We start from the raw sequence: 18,850 nt of genomic DNA, 5'->3' as shown, positions 1-18,850 counted from the left end.
GGAACAATGAATGAATGGAAACCCAAAATCTCTGTAAATGTTTATGAAAAATTAATAAAGTATAATTATAGAAAAAAAAAAACAACAAAAGATGAGGACCAACGTTTCTGATGCTGTCAACATGTTGAAGGGACACGGGAAGAGTTGAAGAAATGGAACATGAAACCAGCTAAATAGAGGGAAGAATTCTCATGACTGATCTGCTAGAACAAAAAAGCAGACTCAAAAACGAAGGAAAAAGACTGCCTAAGAATAACATGGGGTACCACACCATCAAGAGGAATAACACACATGCAATCAGAATCCCAGAACCAGAAGAAGCAAGTAAAGGCACCGAAAAAGTTGTGGAAGAATTAGAAGAAAATTTTCCAAGCATAATAAAGAATAAGAGAATATATATTCAAGAACCTGAGTAAACAACATACTGAACAGACCCCAAAAGAAAAATACTAAGGCATATCATAGTCAAATTTGCCAGAATCAAAGGTAAGGAGAGAATTTTGAAAGCAGCAAGGAAGAAACAAAGAGTAACCTATAAGAAAGAGCAAATAAGATTAAGATTTCTAAGCAGATATGTTAGAAAACACAGTTTGTTGTCCACAAGAGACACACCTGAACAGTGAAGATGATTATAAAAATAAAAGGGTGGAAAAAAAATATACCAAGCAAATGGCAACCAGAAAAAAGCAGAAGTAGTGATACTAATCTCTGACAAAATAAATTTCAATACAAAAACCATCACAAAGGACAAGGAAAGTCACTATATAATGTTTAAAGGGTCAATAGAATAAGAGAATATAACCATAATATCTAGGCACCAAATGATAGATAGAGCTGCAAAATACATAAAGCAAATATCAACAGAACTGAAAAAGAAATAGACAATACCACTATAGTAGTAAGAGACGTATTATTGTAGTATTGAAATACACCCCTCTCAAGAAAAGATAAAACTACCAGAAAGAAACTCAACAAAGATGCTGCAAAATTAAATGACATCATAAACCAACTTGATCTCATAGATACATATAGGCTAATGCACACAAAAAAGGTGCAGTATACGTTTTTCTTCAATGTGCATAGAACATTTTCCAGAATAGGAAAATTTAGATCACAAGACAAGCTTCAATAAATTAAAAAACATAGAAATAATACAAAGTATTTTCTCAGACCACAACGCTACAAAATTAGAAATTAATAACAAGGGAATAAAGGAGAAAACACCATACATTTGGAAGCTGAACAACACCTTGCTTGAACATGAGTGGATAATAAAAGAAATAAAAAATGAAATTAAAAAGTATCTTGAAACAAATCACAATGAAAGCACAAGTTACCAACACCTCAAGGAAACAGCCAAAGCAGTACTTAGGTATCAATTTAGAGCAATAAGCAAACACTTCAAAAGGAAAGAAAAAATGATAATTGATTCTCTAACCCAACATCTTCAACAAACTGAAAAAGAACAGCAAGTATTTAAGGGTTTTACAAAATTAAACAAGAAGTATTTAATCTTGTGATTAGCTATTTTGATGGATATTGCTTTTCTCTTAGCTCCAGTGCTGTATTCTCTTTGTCACTGCAGAGAAATCTGATTTTTTTTTTTGTATGTTGATCTTATTATCCTGCCACTTTGCTGAATTGGTCAACTATGTCCAGCAGTTTTCTCACTGAGTCTTTAGGGTTTTCAAAGTATACTATCACATCAACTGCATATAGAGATAATTTTACCTACTCTTTGCCAATTTGTCTACCTCTTATTTCCTTCTCTTGTCTCACTGCTATCATTAGGACTTCCAATACAATATGAAATAGGAGAGGTGATAGAGGGCATCCTTGCCTAGTTCCTGTTCTCAAAGGGAATGCCTTTAATCTCTCCCCATTGAGAATGATGTTGGCTCTTGGTTTTATGTATATTCTTTTACATTGTTGAAGAAATTCCCCTCTATTCCTATTTTGTTGAGTGTTTTATTCAGGAAAGGGTGTTGGATTTTGTCAAAGGCCTTTTCTGCATCAATCAATAGGATCCTGTGGTTCCTCTTCTTTGCTTTATTAATGTGATGAATTACATTGATTGTTTTTCTTATGTTGAACGATCCTTGCACACCTGTTATGAATCCCACTTGGTCATGGTGATTTTTCCCCCCTCTTGGATTCTGTTGAGTAGGATTTTACTGAGATTTTTGCATCTATATTCATGAGAGATATTGGTCTATAATTTTCTATTTTGGTGGTGTCTTTACCTGACTTTGATATCAAGGATGTGTTTGCTTCATAGAATGGGTTAAGGAGAATTCATCTTTTTCTATTTTCTCAAATACTTTATGTAGAATTGGTCACAATTCTTGTCTGAATGTTTGATAAGATTCACTTGTAAAACCATCACAAGATTCTATCTAACTAGAAACATAAAAGACTTATTCAAAGAATATTACAAATCATTACTCTAAGAAACAAAGAGGCCTGGAGAAATGGAAGAATGTACCATGATCTTGGACAGGAAGACTCCATATTGTGAAAATGACAATTCTATCAAAGGCAATCTACAAGTTCAATGCAATCCCAGTAAAAATATCAATTCCATTCTTCAATAAGATGGAAAAGGCAATTTCTAATTTCATCTGGAATGGAAAGAGACCCTGAATAGGCAAAGCACTCCTGAAAAAGAGAGATAAGGTAGGAGGCATCTCACTCCCTGATCTCAAATTCTACTACACAGCCACAGTGGTCAAGACAACATGGTACTGGTACAGTGACAGACACATCATAAATGGAATAGAATTGACAACACAGAAATCAACTCATCCTCCTATGGTCAACTGATTTGTGATAAGGAGATGAAATCAGTTAAGCGGGGAAATGAAAGCCTCTTGAACAAATGGTGTTGGCAAGACTGGAAAACTAGCTGTAGAAAACTCATGCAATACCCACATCTCACTATGCACGAAAACCAACTCAAATTGGATCAAGGACCTAGGAATAAAACCAGGGAATATAAACTTTAGAAGTGAAAAGTTTGGAAGAACTCTAGAGGCCCTAATCAACAACATGGAAGAGTCTCTCAAGCATCCTGAAAGACTTACAACCAGGAAATGATAAAATAGATGAACGGGACCCTCTAAGAATCTAATACCTACGCACATCAAAAAACTTCTCCTACCATGTAAAAAGGAAAGCCACACACTGGGAAAAACTATTTGGTAATGACATGTCTGATAAGGGACTTATATCTAGAATTTATAGAATACTTCAGCACCTCAACGAGATAAAGGTAAACAATCTATAACCAGGAGAGAATAGATGAATCGGACATTCTAAGAATCAAATCCCTATGCACATCCAAAAACTTCTCCACCAGGGTAAAAAGGGAAGCCACGGAATAAGAAAAAATATTTGGTAACGGCATGTCAGATAAGGGACATGTATTTAGAATTTATGAAACAAGACAAAGGTAAACAACCCAATTGCAAAATGGGCACAGGATATGAACAGACACATCTCCAACGAAGACATTCAGATGGCTAACAAACACATGAAGAAATGTTCAAAATCCCTAGCTCTAAGAGAGAAGCAAATAAAAACAACTATGAGATATCGTCTCACTCCAGTAACAATAGCAAAGTTCAACAGAGCACCAAACAACAAATGTTGGTAATATTGTGGAGAAATATATTGGAACACTTATTCACTACTGGTGGGAGTAGAAAATGGTACAATCACTATGGAAGGCAGTATGGCACTTTCTCAAGAAGCTGGAAATAGAAATACAATCTGACCCAGCAATGTCACTAGTAGGAATCTACCCTAAAGAAACAAGAACTGCCACCCAACAGGTATATGCACACCATGTTTACTGCTGCAAAGAGATGGAAGCAACCAAACTGCCCATCAACAAATGAATGACTAGAGAATCTGTGGTATATTAACACAATGAAATACTACTCAACACTGAAAAGCAAGGAACTAATAAAATAAGGAACTAATTAATAAAAACATTACATAAAATGGGTGACCCTAGAGGACATTATGCTGAGTGAAATATTTCCATCACAAAAGGAAAAATACTACATAATGTCATTGTTATAAATCAGGACTGACATGGTGGTTGGGGAAACGAAGAAAAGAGAGAATAATGAACACGGCAATGAAGGAAATAGATGAGGGAAATAAGCGTTTAAAAGGACTATATGATTAGGTATTATCTGCCTGTCAACAGTCCAGAGTAAGAGGTACATAGCAAAGTGGACTGGAAGTTGAGGGTAAGGAGGAAATCATGCAACAATGAATAAATCTTTTTCAAGAGAAAAGCAGAATGGGGAGGTAGGGGTGTAGGGAAGAAGGTGCAACAATGAATGAATGGAAATCCAAGTTTTTTATAAACTTTCATTATATCCATTTTTTAAAAAAGATTTTAAAAAATACATTCTTATTTAAATAATGAGAATACCAATACACTTTGTTTTCTAAATTCATACTACTTTTTTTAAAGATTACTTTGCTGTCACGTTTTGTTTTGTTTTAATTTTTATTTTATTATTTGTGTGTACCATCAAATCAGATCTGACTGGTACAGACAGGAGGGGATTGTCCCTCTTTCCCCGGCAGAGCATCTGGTGGATTCGAACCGTGCGCCTCTGGGATTGCAGTGCAGCTTTTCTTGCCACTAGACCACCAGAGCTCCCCTAATTCATACTACTTTTTATCAAAAATCTAACCATAAAAAATAACAAGGAAGCTATAAAGAATCAAGGAAAATTAAAATATGGACTGTATTAGTAGAGAATCAATCACTCACTGCCATCAAGTTGGAGCAAACTCATAGCTTAACCTCCTGCAGGTTGCTGAGGCTGTTAAATCACACAGGAGGAGATATTCCATCTTTCTTCCTTGAAGCCACTTGGGGATTTGAATCTCCAGAGAGATTAGCAGCAAAACTCTCTACAGACTATACCACCAGAGTCTCCGTATTGCATAACAGTATTTTACTAATATTAAAATTTCAGAATATGATTATGATATTGGGTTTACATAGGTAAATATCCTCATTCTTAGGTGACACATTCTAAGACTTTTAGGGATAGTGGCATGAAATAAGACTCAAGTGGTCCAGGAAAGGAAAAACCAAGTTTGTATAAAAGAAATGTGGCAAAATGTTAAAAATTAGTGAATAACAAATCTACATGGTGGAGACTTACGCTTGTTCACTTTACTACTCTTGTAACTCTTCTATAGATCTGAAAATTCTCAAAACAAAATTTAAGGGGGTAAAATAAAGTGCATCAACAACAACAAGAACAATAAAATTACAAGGGAGGAAAATTTGAACCTAGAATTTAATATCATGGCAAATTATTAATAAAAAGTGAGGGTTAAATATGCTTTCAGAAAGAACTTTTGCTGTTTCTAAATAATATTTAATTAAGAAGCCATAAAAAAAATCCTCACAACTGTACCAATAAACAACATCACAATAAACAGAGACTGAAGCCGTCAAGGATTTCACTTTACTTGACTCCACAATCAACACCCAAGGAAGCAGCAGTCAAGAAATCAAATGGCATACCTTTGCCATTGTTTGTATAAGCCATCGAGTGGTCTGTGCCTCATAGCCAACAATGAACTCTGCTCTACCTTCAGCCAATTTACTATTACCAGTCACTAAGTCAATCATCTCATCCAGGGTCTTCCTCTCCTGTTCTGTCCCTCCACCCTTCCAATAATGATGTCCTTCTCTAAGAAATGGTCTCTCCAGGCAACATGCCCAATGTATGTTAAATGGAGCTTCAAAATCCTTGCCTTGTGCAACAATGAATGGCTGGAAATCCTAAGTCTTTGTAAACTTTCATTAAAATTAAAAAAAAAAAGAGAGAGAGAGAAAAATCCTTGCTTCCAAGGAGCAGCCTGGTTTTATGCTCTCTAGGACAAATCTGTTTGTTCTCTAGTCAGTGCATGGTATATTCAATACTTTTCTCCAGCACATCTAAAGGCAATTTTTCTTCTATCATCCTTAGTCATTGTTGTCCAGCTCAATGATGACCCATCAGATGCTCTCCTGAAGGAGGGACAATCTCATCCAGTACCAGTCAGACCTGATTTCACGGTACACACACAATAGTAATAGTAATAGTAATAATAATAATAATAATAAAAAAAAAAAAAAAACGGGCAATAAGCTGCACCACAATCTCAATGATGAATACCAAGTAACTACAAAGACCATGGCTTGGATCAGGCACACATTTTTCTCTAGACTGACACTGTTGCTCTTCAGTACTCTGGAAATGTCCCTGACAGTAGATTTCCCCAATGCATTTCATCTTTATCTCCCAACTGCTGGTGCCAATCTATATTGAAGACTGCAGTCCTTGACCTTATGCAGCAACCATCTAGGGTTCTCCTCCATTTCACCAAGCAAGACAGTAAGTATCATCCGCATGATGAGTCTTCCAATCTTTTTGCTACATTCTTCCTCACAGAATCCTGCCTCCCAAGTGATCTGTTCCGCACATAGACTGTAAAGGTATGGAGATAGGATGTATCTTGGCATACACCTTTTCTGATTTTGAACCATGCAGTGTTTCCTTGCACTGTTCTGAAGAATGCTTCCTGGTCCAACTATAGGTTTTGCATAAGCACAATTAAGTGATCTGGGATTCCCATTCTTCTCAACGTTGTTGTATAGTTAATGAAACACAGACAGACATTTCTCCGGTACTCTCTGTTGTGGGATGTTGGGAAAGAAGGGAGGGTCTCTAGCCAGGACAGATTGGCTAAGCTCCAGAGAAGCCTCCCAATGGCCTTTAACACGGGGTTGAGAAAGCTCCCCTGTGTTTGGCTGTACTGGCTTGAGAAAGCTTGCCACCTGGGAAGACAGCTGCTGTGTCTGTTGAGCTGGGAGTGGTCCACATGAAGCTGAGGTTCCCCTAATCAATCCACATGTCCCACATCTGTAAGCCCACCCTATCTGGTGTTCCTGTGTATATAAGTGCAGTGCAGCCCCAATAAAATTGAGCTGGATTGACTCTCTGATCCTCTCCTGGAGTGGTGTTTCTCCCTTGTGCTTACCCCCATCAGGGTGTTGCTGTCAAGTTGCCGGTGAACTGACAGTGACACTCTGCTTTCATCTAAGATCCATCTAACATTGGCTAAAATGTCCCTAGTGCCGTGTCCTCTTCTAAAAACAGCCTGCATATATGGCTACCAGATACTAGAGTCTAGTGGTAAGAAACAGCATGTGAATAACAAATACACATGGTTTGAACACACCAGATGCTCTATGGGAGAAGGATGGGTAATTGCTCATGCAATTAACAGCCTCAGAAAACCCACTGGAGGGTCAGCTATGGATCGGTTCTGACACAACAGCACAAACTGTCAGAATATATATGTTAGGGAGCTCTGGTGGCCTAGTGGCAAGAAGCTGCACTGCAATCCCAGAGGCACACAGTTCAAATCCACCAGATGCTCTGCTGAAAAAGGAGGGGCAATCTCCTCCTGTACCAGTCAGATCCAGTTTGACAGTACATGCACACAAAATAATAAAATTTTTTTAAAAAAGACTACATATGGTAAAGTTGGGACAACGAAAATGAAACTGTGATGCTGATGAAGAATAGTGAATATACCATGAACACCCAAAAGATAGATAAATCTGTCTCAGAAAAAAGTACAGCCATCTTGCTCTTAGATTTTGTGTGGCATACTTTTGGTATGTTATCCTGCAGAAAGAGATCATGTGAGAACCCATTTACTGAACAAATAATCCCAAAGCTAAACCATATGAAGAAATCATGGCACCAATATTGCCAGAAGGCTCAACATAACTTAGCTGGCTGCAACTGAAGTTACTTCAAGCACTTACTGAAGATCAGACATTACGTATTTCAGTATAGACTACACTTCAATATAAACAAAAATACTCACAACTGGAATAATAAACATCATGATGAATGGAGGAAAGCTTAATGTTATAAAAGATTTCTTTTGACTTATATCCACAGTCCACGCCCAAAACCATGACTAATGTATGTAACAACAGATTTAAGCAAAACAAATCGTGACAAAGATGCAGGATCAGGAAAGATTTCATTCTACTGTTGGGTTGGAGTTCACTCAACAACACCTAACAACAACAAAAGCTGACTAAAATAACTTACAATAAAAGTCTTGGCTAATGGTATGATTTGGAAAAACATTAACAGCAAAACAAATTGAGACATAAAAAAATTAAAAGCATATCATGTCGTTATTGTTGTTATGTGCCATTAAGTTGCCTGCGACTCATAGTGACCCTATGTACAAGAGCCTGCCCTATCCTGTGCCAATCTTACTGTCTCTGACACACCTACTCCCATTATCCCAGTCACTGAATCAATCCATCTCATCAAAGGTCTTCCTCTTTTTTTTTAATATTCTACTAGTTTATTTACAAAATTCTAATACACTGTTTTAAAAACAAATTCTTTCCATTTCCTTCACCCTGCCCCCATCAAATTGTACAGTACCAAGACTAATCCTCCCTCCCCCTGCACATCCTCATCCCTCTGCTTTCACCATGAAGGTCTTCCTCTCTTGCGCTGTCTCTCCACCTTCCCAAGCATGACATCCCTCCCCAAGACCTGGTCCCACCTTGCAACAGGTCCAAAGTATGTCAGAAGAAGCTTCAGAATCCTGTCTACCAAGGAGCATCCTGGTTTAACCCTCTCCAGAACGAACTTGTTTGTTCTCCTAGAAGTCCATGCTCTTCTCCAGCACCACTGCTCAAAGGCATCATTTCTCCATCTATCATCCCTAGTCATTGTCCAGCTTTCTGATGCACAGCAAGTAACTGCAAAGACTATGGCTTGGTTCAGATGCACCTTAGTCTCCACAATGACATCATTGCTCTTCAGTACTTTGGAGAGGTCTCTGACAGAAGACTTTCCCATTGCAATCTGTCTTGTAATTTCCTGGCTGCTGACACCAAGAGTGTTGACTGTGGAGCCAAGCAAACTAAAGCTATTCAGTCTCTTCACCATCCATCATGATGCTGCAATTGGCCCTGTGGAGAGAATCTTTTATTTTCTTGATGTTGAGCTTCAATCTGTATTAAAGGCTGCAGTCCTTGACCTTCTGCCACAAGTCCTTCAGATTTTCCTCAGTTTCAGTAAGCAGGGTTGTGTCATCTGCATAATGGAGAATGTTGATGAGTTTTCCTCAAATCCTGACACCACACTTCTCCTAAGAGCCCAGCCTCCCAAATAATCTGTTCTGCATAAAGACTGAAAAGGTATGAAGATAGGGTACATCCCTGGTGCACACCCTTCCCAATTTTGAACCAATGTTTCCTTGCTCTGTTCTGATGACTGCCTTCTGGTCTACGTATATCATAAAAGGGTCTAATTAACAAAGTGAGCAGAATGTACAAACTGAGAGAAAGTTTGATAAAATTTTAACCAAAGTATTAAAAACAAGTCTTTAAAACACACACAAAAAAATAAAACCACCAAAAAAAAAAACACCAAACACTTCTACAACTTAGTAACAGAGATAACCCAATAAAAAAAACCAGTCAAGGGATTTAAGAAAACATTTTACCAAAGAAGAAATGCTTTTTTTTAAAAGCCACATGTAAACATGTTTGATGTCATTAATTAAGGCAGAGCAAACCAAAATGACTTAAAATTTGGGAACAATGTAGTGGCAAGGATGTGAAGAAACTAGAACTCTTATCCACTGCTGCTGGGACTGTAAAGTAATACAGCTGTGTAGAAAACATTTTGGTGGCTCCTCAAAAGTTAAATACAGAGTTATACAATCCAACAGTCTCACAATCTCACCAACATATATACTCCAAATACTGCAAGATAATACACAAACATGTTTAAAAACCAATGTTCATAACAGCTCCATTCATAAAAGCAAAAAAAAAAAAAAAGAAATATTTTAAATGTTCAACAGATGGATAAAGCAATGAAATATTAATCAGACTAAAGAAAAATGAAGTCCTGATACAAAAGAGATGAAACCTAAAATACACCAAGTGAATTAAGTCAGTCATAAAAAGACAAAAAATTTAGAATAGGCAAGTGTAGGAGACCAGAGTTTATTACTGGTTGCCAGGAGTGGGAGGGAAGGGGACTCACCGCCTCGGGGACCTTGAGCTTCTGTTACGGTGAAAGAAAAATCTGGAAATGGGCAATACTGATAGACAACATAATAAGCATAATTTTAAAAACTTTTAAATTGTGCATATGAAGAATGTTGAAATGATAACTATTTTGCTACATAAATATTTAAAATTAAAACAAAAGTTCCTACACTTAAAAAGGCAAATAATATTTACAGAGCAAAGGTCTAACTTTTGTAAATATTTAGAGCCATTCTGAAAATTTGTAGGACATTTTAAAAGTTCCTATAAAAATACTATAATTATAAAGCCGCTTTCATCAGTCGCTGAGGCTACTGACAAATAATATACCTCAAGGGATCTGGTTTCTTGGGTAGGAAATCAGAATCAGGGTTTCAAGAGTAAGAAGTCAGGGTCATGGTTTCAAGCGACATTCCAGTTATCTGGCCTAATAACATGGTAAGCAATTCTTTTCTACCTTCTAGTTTGTTGTGTTGTGCTGGGTGGTATCTTAAAAGCTTTTAAGTGGAATCAATAGAAGGAAATGAATGTGGCCATAAACTGTATCCATAAACAAATCTCCTTTGTCATGAGATTAGATACAATGAACTAACTACCATTAATGAATGATCAAAGATGCTTCAGCTGAATCCTGATCAAAAGGAGGGAAATACAGAACAGAATTCCAAATTCTCAGAGAATCTACTTTCTGGAGCCATGAAGGCTAAGATGAACCTTGGGTTCATGAACCTAAACCTGGAGATAGTATTTAAACCTTAAATCAAAAATATCCCCTAAATTATTCCATAAACCAGAGTTGTTGCTACATGACGGTGAATCACATTCAATTCATCTTGTTGCTGACTGCCTTTGAGTACAGCATGACTCATTGTGACCCCATGAACAAAAGACCTGAAGCCCTTTTTTAACTATCATCATTTCTCAAAGTTCAGTTTCCAGAGGCATGTTCATGCTTAGGAAGTGGATGCCATTGTTGCTTCCAAACCTGCCCCTAAAAACAACAGATCTAAACCTCACTCTATCCTGAGTCAACCTCACCATCTCTGAAACATCTGAGCGCACTGTTAAAATCTCTGTGCCAATCCATCTCACTGAGAGTCCTCCTTCTCATGTGCTGACCCTCTACCTTTCAGAAGAATGATGTCCTTCTGTAAGGACTAGTCTCCCTTGACAATATGTCCGTAGTATGTGAGACAGAGTTTCACCATCTTTGCCTCTAAGCAGCACCCCGGTGAAACAAAAGAATATAGTTTAACTAGTCAAGAATGTTTGCCTAAAGCATTTTGTGCTTTTAAGAACCATCTATAGTAGATCTCAACACTGTGTCAGTGGTGTTTCTGTTTTGGTTTAAAAGGGATCAAACCAAAAAGAACAACTTAAAAGATTAGATAGACAGGAACCTTAAGAAGCTGTGGAGAAACAGCTTACAAAAGGAGGGTCAAAATAGTTGCTCAATTCACAGAATATACTTAATGACCCTAAACTGTATATGTAGAAACAGTGTTTGTACAGTTTTGATTTTGTTTTGGGGTTTTGGTTTTTGTTTTGTTTCAGTTTTTTTTTTTTTTAAGAGGTTGACAAAGCAAATTTATAAAGAGGCCCAAACTAGGCTCACTTATGTAACTGGTTACATTTCTGTGCTTCCCCCGCCCCCCCCAAAAAATAATTTATTTAAAAATAAACATTGTTTTTCCACTTGGATTTTTCCCATTTCCTTCACCCTGCTCCACCTATCAAATTACAGGAGACTATAATTGACCATCCTCCCCCAACTCCCCATCCTCACTACTCTCCCCCCACCATGAATCCTCATACACGTTCTACAATAATGGTTTTATAAAGTATTTTTCCTCATAGGACTGAGTTAGTTCACTCAGTATAATGCTCTCCAGTCCCTCTCAAGTCAGGTAGTGATTTACAATGAAAGCATTTTCACAGAGGAAGATATTCTGATGATCAACAGACACATGGAAAGAGAAATGCAAATCAAAACCACAAGGAGATACCATCTCACTCCATTAGCCATGGCAAAGTGTAACAGGACAGCAAGTAATACATGTTAGAGAGGATGTGGCGAGAAAGGAACTCTTACACACTGTTGGTGGCATTGTAAAATGGTACAATCACTCTGGAAGTCAGTTTGGTGTTTCTTCAAAAAACTGAAATTCTCTATGACCCAGCTATTTCACTGCTTGGAATATACCCCCAGAAAATTAGAACTGAGGTACAAACACAGATTTGTACACCAGTGGTCAGAGCAGTATTATTCACCAGCACAAGAATGTGAAAACAGCCCAAATGTCCAACCACAATCAAATGGACTGAAAAACTATGGTATATCCACACAATGAAATACATGCACAAGCAATGATTTTGTACTGTTTTTTAATACTGGGGTTTGCATTAAAGTTTACAAATCAAACTAGTTTTTACGTCAATCATTCACATTTTGTTTTAGAACATGAATTACAATTAATTACTATCATTAACTACAATTCTGTTCAACCCTTTATTGTACATTTCCTTCCCCTATGAAACTTATAACTGTCTATTTTCTATTTATTAACTCTCTTTCCTATGCCTGGTAACAATATGGTGTGTTTTGTTTTATATATTTTCTAAATAAGAGAAATGCAGCTGCTTTCATGAATTCCTGACACAGTATACCACAATGAAGAGTATGGAATATCCCATGAACTACCCAAAGATTACACAGTTTCAGATTGCTCCTTAGAGGTAGAGATGGTGAAACTGTGTCACATACTTTGAGCATGTTGTCAGCAGAGGCCAGTACTCAGACAGACATTATGCTGAGAAAGGCAGAGGGTCACTGAGAGAGAGGAAGACTCTCAAGAACTGACTGACATAATGACAATAACAATAGTTCAAGCAAGACAGTTACAATAAGGATACTGAGGATAGTGAAAGGTCAGATCTGTGTTCATAGGGTTGCTCTAAGTCCCAAATGATTCAATGGCACCTAACAACATGGGAAGAAAGAAGTACAGTCAGGTTCCATACAGATTTACAACCTGGGAGACAATGCTATTGTGTTCTTTAGGGCCACTAAGAGTCTACTCAGCTTTATAGCAAGGGGCTTTGGTCGGGGACATATTCAGGAAACAGCTTACTAATTTATCCCCAAACATATTAACCTAAAGCAAATGCTGAAACAAGAACTTAAAGATGCAGTCATTCCTGATGCTGCCATACACCTATCAAAGGCATATCCTGATGTTTCCAGGAATGGACCCTACCATTACTTCAAAGAACTGTTGTGCTCTGAGAACACCAGCTCATAGCTTACATGTTAGCAAAGTGACTATTCAGCAGCTGTCTGGGATACCAGAGGTCCTCAATTAGAGTTTATGCTGTAATTACCTCAGCCATTCTTGTAGGCAAACAGTGCTGGGTCCATGGTTGTTGTTTTTTAAAATGGATGCTGACTCTTATTTCTATTTATTTCTTCGCTAAGTACCTAATGAAGATCAAGGATAAGCCAGAGATGGAGTGGTGAGAGGATCTGGGGTGGCAGTGGTAGTGTGGTGTCATAAACTTCCCACATAACAATTCACTGATGCCTTGCTGTTTATCTAATTTTGAAAGTCATTTTACTAATTCACTTGTGCAAGAACTAATTTTTCACTAACAGAAATGCCACTGTACAACTACATTCACAAAATAGATCCAAAATAAGCAAATATTTTAAACATGATTCTAAATTTTGTATTAATTTTGTATTACCCATGAATAAGTGCAGTTTATATTCTTTAACAAGAATGCTTATAAAGAATATAGTAATACATCAAAAATAATTTAATAAAATTGGAATAATCCTAAAATGTCAGAATGTACTTCTGATTCAACTGTCCAAATCAGTCAGCTCTGCAAGAGACAAATCAAAATGTTAAACACACATTAAAACTTAGAGCTAACACCTGTATCTCAACATACAGATGCTTCAAAATTAAGTTCACCAAGAAAATTATTACTTTCGCCAATAAAATGGTATACAGTACATGAAGAAATAAATATTCACTGAATTTAACCGCCTAGAAAAAAAGATTGTTTTCTAAAAAACTTCAGGGTACCAGTTAAGAGCTCATATAATATAAACTCAGACATTTTCAGATATTTTATCTCAGTTGCGTACCACTCAAACAGACAACACGGAGCCCATCTCTGTCTCCCTGAAATGCAGTTTAAAACAAATATATTTAAGAACTAACAATTAATATGATTAATTTATTAGGGTTCACTTCAACTGTTAAGATACATAATAAGTATGTTCTAACTTTCTGATAAAACATTTATAATTAGTGTTGCTTGTAAATGGTAAAAAAGATGTCATCAGCAGAACAAAGTAAAATAATTTTAATAACCCTGTTGAACAGAAGGAAGAGAACAGGTGATCAAGTTAGTATCATTGACCAAGAAGGTGAAATACTGCTCGGAGCCTCCTATGTACTGACTATGTAGCTTCACTATAGTGTCAAAGGTGTAATGTTCAAAATGGCTTACCTAGCTATTGAATGACTCTGATTCTGCCACATATATAAGTGGGAACACAAGGAACAGATAGATGCGTTAGTCTATCCATAAACAGACTACCTAATCTTGTCATCCCACTAGGTTTAAATGGAGTAGATTCAGCATGAGAAATTGGGAATCTCAGCAGTAGAGTATCCTTTCAAGGGCCAGAGATTCCTGCAACAGCCAGACCAATATCCATCTACACAAGAATCAGAGACCAACTTGAGACAGAGCTGACTAAAGCCAGAGACAGAAGCTTTCACCCAGGCTTGCTGGAGAACTGAGGGAAGCAGTCATTAAATCTCAGGAGGAAGAAAACTGTGATACAGACCAAAGGCCATGAGGTTGAAGGTCAAAGGGCCTGTGACCACACTTGAGAAGCTGTCTTGATTAAGGGACTGTATTCTGCTGCCAACCTGAACTAGAGTCTGTTCATTTCCTTAATAAACATAAATAGGGATTTGTAAAGTCCATATAGTCAATTTAATAGATTTTGTGCTCAGTAAGATTGATGTTGTGTATACTCTGGTTGTTGTTGATGAGGACAGTTCCCCTTAGTGGAGTTCGTGAAAGTCAGACTCCACTGCATTTCTGCTGTCCTTGTTCTTTTTACACCCAAACAACTTGCTTTTCTTTTTTTTGTCGTGTACCATAACCACAGAATTGGATCTGACTGGCACAGGAGGAGATTGACCCTTCTCCAGTGGAACATCTGGTGGATTTGAACATTGTGTCTTTGGGATTGCAGAGCAGCTTCTTGCCACTAGGCCACCAGAGCTCCCTTTTTTCTTTTTTTCACAATTTGCTTTTGAATTCATTCTTCCACTGGTGCTTTTTATAAGCCCTAAGAGTGTATTATCAATAATAGTAACTCTAACATTCTATGACACATGAATAAAAACAAATACAGAAATTAACAATAAGTTTTTACTCCTTTTTCTTAAAATATGTCCATAACAATAATCTGAGCTATTATAAGCAGAGAGGCAGAAAAGCAAATGCCACTTTGAAAACTCTATCTACAACTACATCTCTTCCTTCACTTATAGCTAGAAGGTAGATTAAAATACAAGTGCTATAAAAAGTTCTCATTACAATAAGTGTTTCCTGATTACATAAAGGAATAAATGAAACGATAATGAAATCATCTAGGAACTTGTTAATCCAAAATAGTGCCTTTTCAACGTTATGTACTAGGTCCTGCAGGATTCAACTATGTGTAAACAAAGTCCCTATTTTAAAGGAAAGTCCAGTGATATGAGAATGGAGAGAGAGACTCATGAGTGCATACAGATGAGAAATGATAATACCATCCTGTTCAGAGCATTAAAAAAAAAAATTTCATCTATTTCATATGCCCTCCCAAAGGCCCATTAATTGGTACCAAAAAAGTGGATCTTACATCCTAAAGCAAGCCATGCATTTGATACATAAAAGGATTTAAAAAAAACCCAAACAAACCCAAAATTAACACACCCAAAACCCCATTCCAAATCTCACATGATCTGGAATGAAAGCATCTGTTGTAATAGAGACCAAACAAAATCCCAGAAATAACAAAACAACTTTACAAAGGAAAAGTGTTTCTTGATCACAAGCTCATTCTAATTTTTGGCAAATACTGACGATAAATATCAGCTGCATTCATAAAATAAAATCCGTCATTCCCTCTTTACTGTGTAAGTTTTATGAAGTATTTTTAAAAAAATCAAGTCTCTGTTCTCAACCAAAAAAAGAAAAAAGTACCAACTTGCTCAAATACTAACAGCAATTTATAACCGACTTAATAAAACAATGTGTTTTAATTAATCAAGTAAAACAAAAAAAAAGCCCTGAGAACTCGTACTTTCATCCTTTTTTCCCTACATGTCAAAGATAAAAAGATCTAGTAAGTCGTCTTCAAATTTGAGGGTCTGAGAAAGTATACTAGAAAATTGCACCTATCCCAAACTTTCTAAATCTTAGCATTTTGACTATCATCTTTTTAAATGTGGGGTTTTAAAAAAAAAAAAAAAGTTTCCATTTCTTTCAATTCTCAAACCCTCAGTGGTGACATACCATATTCAACACTGAGGCAGTTGGTCAACGCGCTCTCCAATAAAACAGAAACAGAATTTAAGGAACCATTTCTGCACACTTCTCAAGAAAGTGAAACAGATATTTTACCTACCATTCTATTTCAGAACGCCAAATTAGAGGATGCAAGAAAATCCAGAGATAGTGGCAAAAGCGAAATCTCAACCTAAAAAGTATAGGTGAGTTTTGTCCCTCCACCTAAAAATCCTACGTCCTCTGCCGGCTAAAAACAAGCACATTGCGTAAAGTTTATTATGATGCCAACTGTTTCTGAAAAGCAAAAAAATTTTTTTCTTGTCCTCAATCTGTCTCCCTTTCAAAGTCTCTCTAATCCTCAAGCCATGATCAATTCTGCTGGGTATTTTTTTTATTCCAAGACACAACAGGGTGATTACTGTTCTCTAAATACTAGATTGAAATCTAGGCCCCGGGTGTCGAATGGACCCGGAGAAGTGAGAGGAGCCCACCTTCGGCCAGCGTTTACGGTACTCTATGCAGCTAACAGCATTAGCAGGGGCCCAGAAAGATGGGGAAGAGAGCGAGCGTACTACGGGATCCCAGCGGGGTCGCCGCGCCAGATGCCACCCCGTTAGCAGCATATGGGAGGAGAAGGGCTGCTCCGCAGCCCCTTGGAAGCTCGGCGACAGCTTCCTGGGGCCTCGGCCGCCGAGGGGCGGCTGCGGAGGCGAGGGGCGCGGCCGGACCAGGCACCGGCGGAGCAGGGACGCCGCGATGCCTCCCCGCCGCGAGGAGCACGTGGGGCCTCGGGGGCGCGGGGTCTCTAGAGGTGGCAGAAGAGAGAGCGGCAGGTGCGGGAGACGCGAGCGGCGGCCCCGAGAGGGACGGTCCCAGAGGCCGCAGGCCGAGGCGCGGGAAGAAAACCCCGGAGGAGCAGCGAGAGGGTTTGGGAGCCGGAGACAACGGCATCGCCGGCAGGGCTGGGGAAAGTGGGGACGCCGGCGTCAGACGCAGAAAAAGATGGGATAGGGGGCCCCAGGGAACGCTTGCCGGCGCTGAACCCCAGCTCACCGTGCCTCCGTCCTTAATGATGATCTTCTTGGCCAGCATGATACTGCGGTTCGCGGCCCGTTTTTTCTTCTTCCCCTGGGTCATTTTACCATCCTCGATTCCTGGCGCTGCTGCAGCCACTCCCGGGTCGGCCGGCCCCAGCGGCGAGTCCCGTCCCGCCACTACTGCTGGGCCGAGCCGCTCTGGGCGCCAGCAGCCATCTTGAGGGCCCGGCCTGCCTCCGGCGGGGCGTCACATCGTGCGATCGGCCGACAGGCCCGCCCCGCCCACGTGACGCCGCTCCGCCTTCGCGGCGGCCCCGCCCGGACGGAAGGTCCCCAGGGGAGGTTGTGGGCTGTTAGCCTGCTGCTGGAATCTCTGGAGCGAGGTAGTCTAGGTTGAAGAGCTGGCCTTAATCATCCACAGTCCTGGGAGGAAGATAGTTGTTGCTCAATTCTTCACCCATGGAAAATACGTTTCCTGTTCATGGGAAAACAACTGGTACAGAGTTGCGCTGCAATTTTAACCAGGCATCCTCAGCCACTAGTGCAATCACCGCATGTGTTCTTCAGGCTTCCCACTAGCTGATTCTGCTTGAACCCCTTGCTAAGAAATTGCATTGCATTGCCATCCCACTACCGGCTAGTTCATTGGTTTTCAAACTTATATCTCAATATCAAGAAAACAAAGATCCTTGCCGCTGGCCAATAGAAAACATCATGATATATGAAGAAAGGATGAAATTGTTAATGATTTAATCTTGGCTTCAAATCCACAATCAACATCCTTGGTACTAGCAGTTAGAAGATCAGGAGACATTTTGCTATTGGCAAGTCTGCTGTCAGGAACCTCTCCAAAATACTGAAGCTCAATGACAATTTGAAGACTAAGGTGTGCCTGATTCAGGATATAGTCTTGTTAGTTACATGTTATATATCTGAAAACTGGGCAATGAAATAAGGATGACAGAAGAATAATTGATTTGAGTTGTGTTGGTGGTGAAGGGTGCTGAATATCCCGTAGACTGCTAAAAGAAGAAATAGATAGGCCTTGGAAAAGGTACAACCAGAGTGCTCCTTAGAGGCAAATATGGTGCAGCTTCAC

At 38.6% G+C, this 18,850-nt stretch overlaps 1 protein-coding gene across 1 annotated transcript in view; it reads right to left on the bottom strand.

The window, feature by feature from the left end:
- HIAT1 (hippocampus abundant transcript 1) overlaps positions 1-17,851 on the bottom strand; it is an 80,273-nt gene extending 62,422 nt beyond the window's left edge. Inside the window, exon 1 of the mRNA XM_006882442.1 lies at positions 17,768-17,851. Within this exon, the coding sequence (XP_006882504.1) occupies positions 17,768-17,851 (84 nt within the window). The remainder of the gene's footprint in view (positions 1-17,767) is intronic.
- Between the last annotated feature and the right edge of the window lie 999 nt (positions 17,852-18,850).

This window comes from Elephantulus edwardii, unplaced genomic scaffold, assembly GCF_000299155.1.
Source record: "Elephantulus edwardii isolate Elephantulus edwardi_28Jun2011 unplaced genomic scaffold, EleEdw1.0 scaffold00020, whole genome shotgun sequence".
NCBI classification, from domain to species: Eukaryota; Metazoa; Chordata; class Mammalia; order Macroscelidea; family Macroscelididae; genus Elephantulus; species Elephantulus edwardii.
The sequence above is the reverse complement of the archived record's forward strand: the minus strand, read 5'-3'. Positions and strand labels throughout refer to the sequence as shown.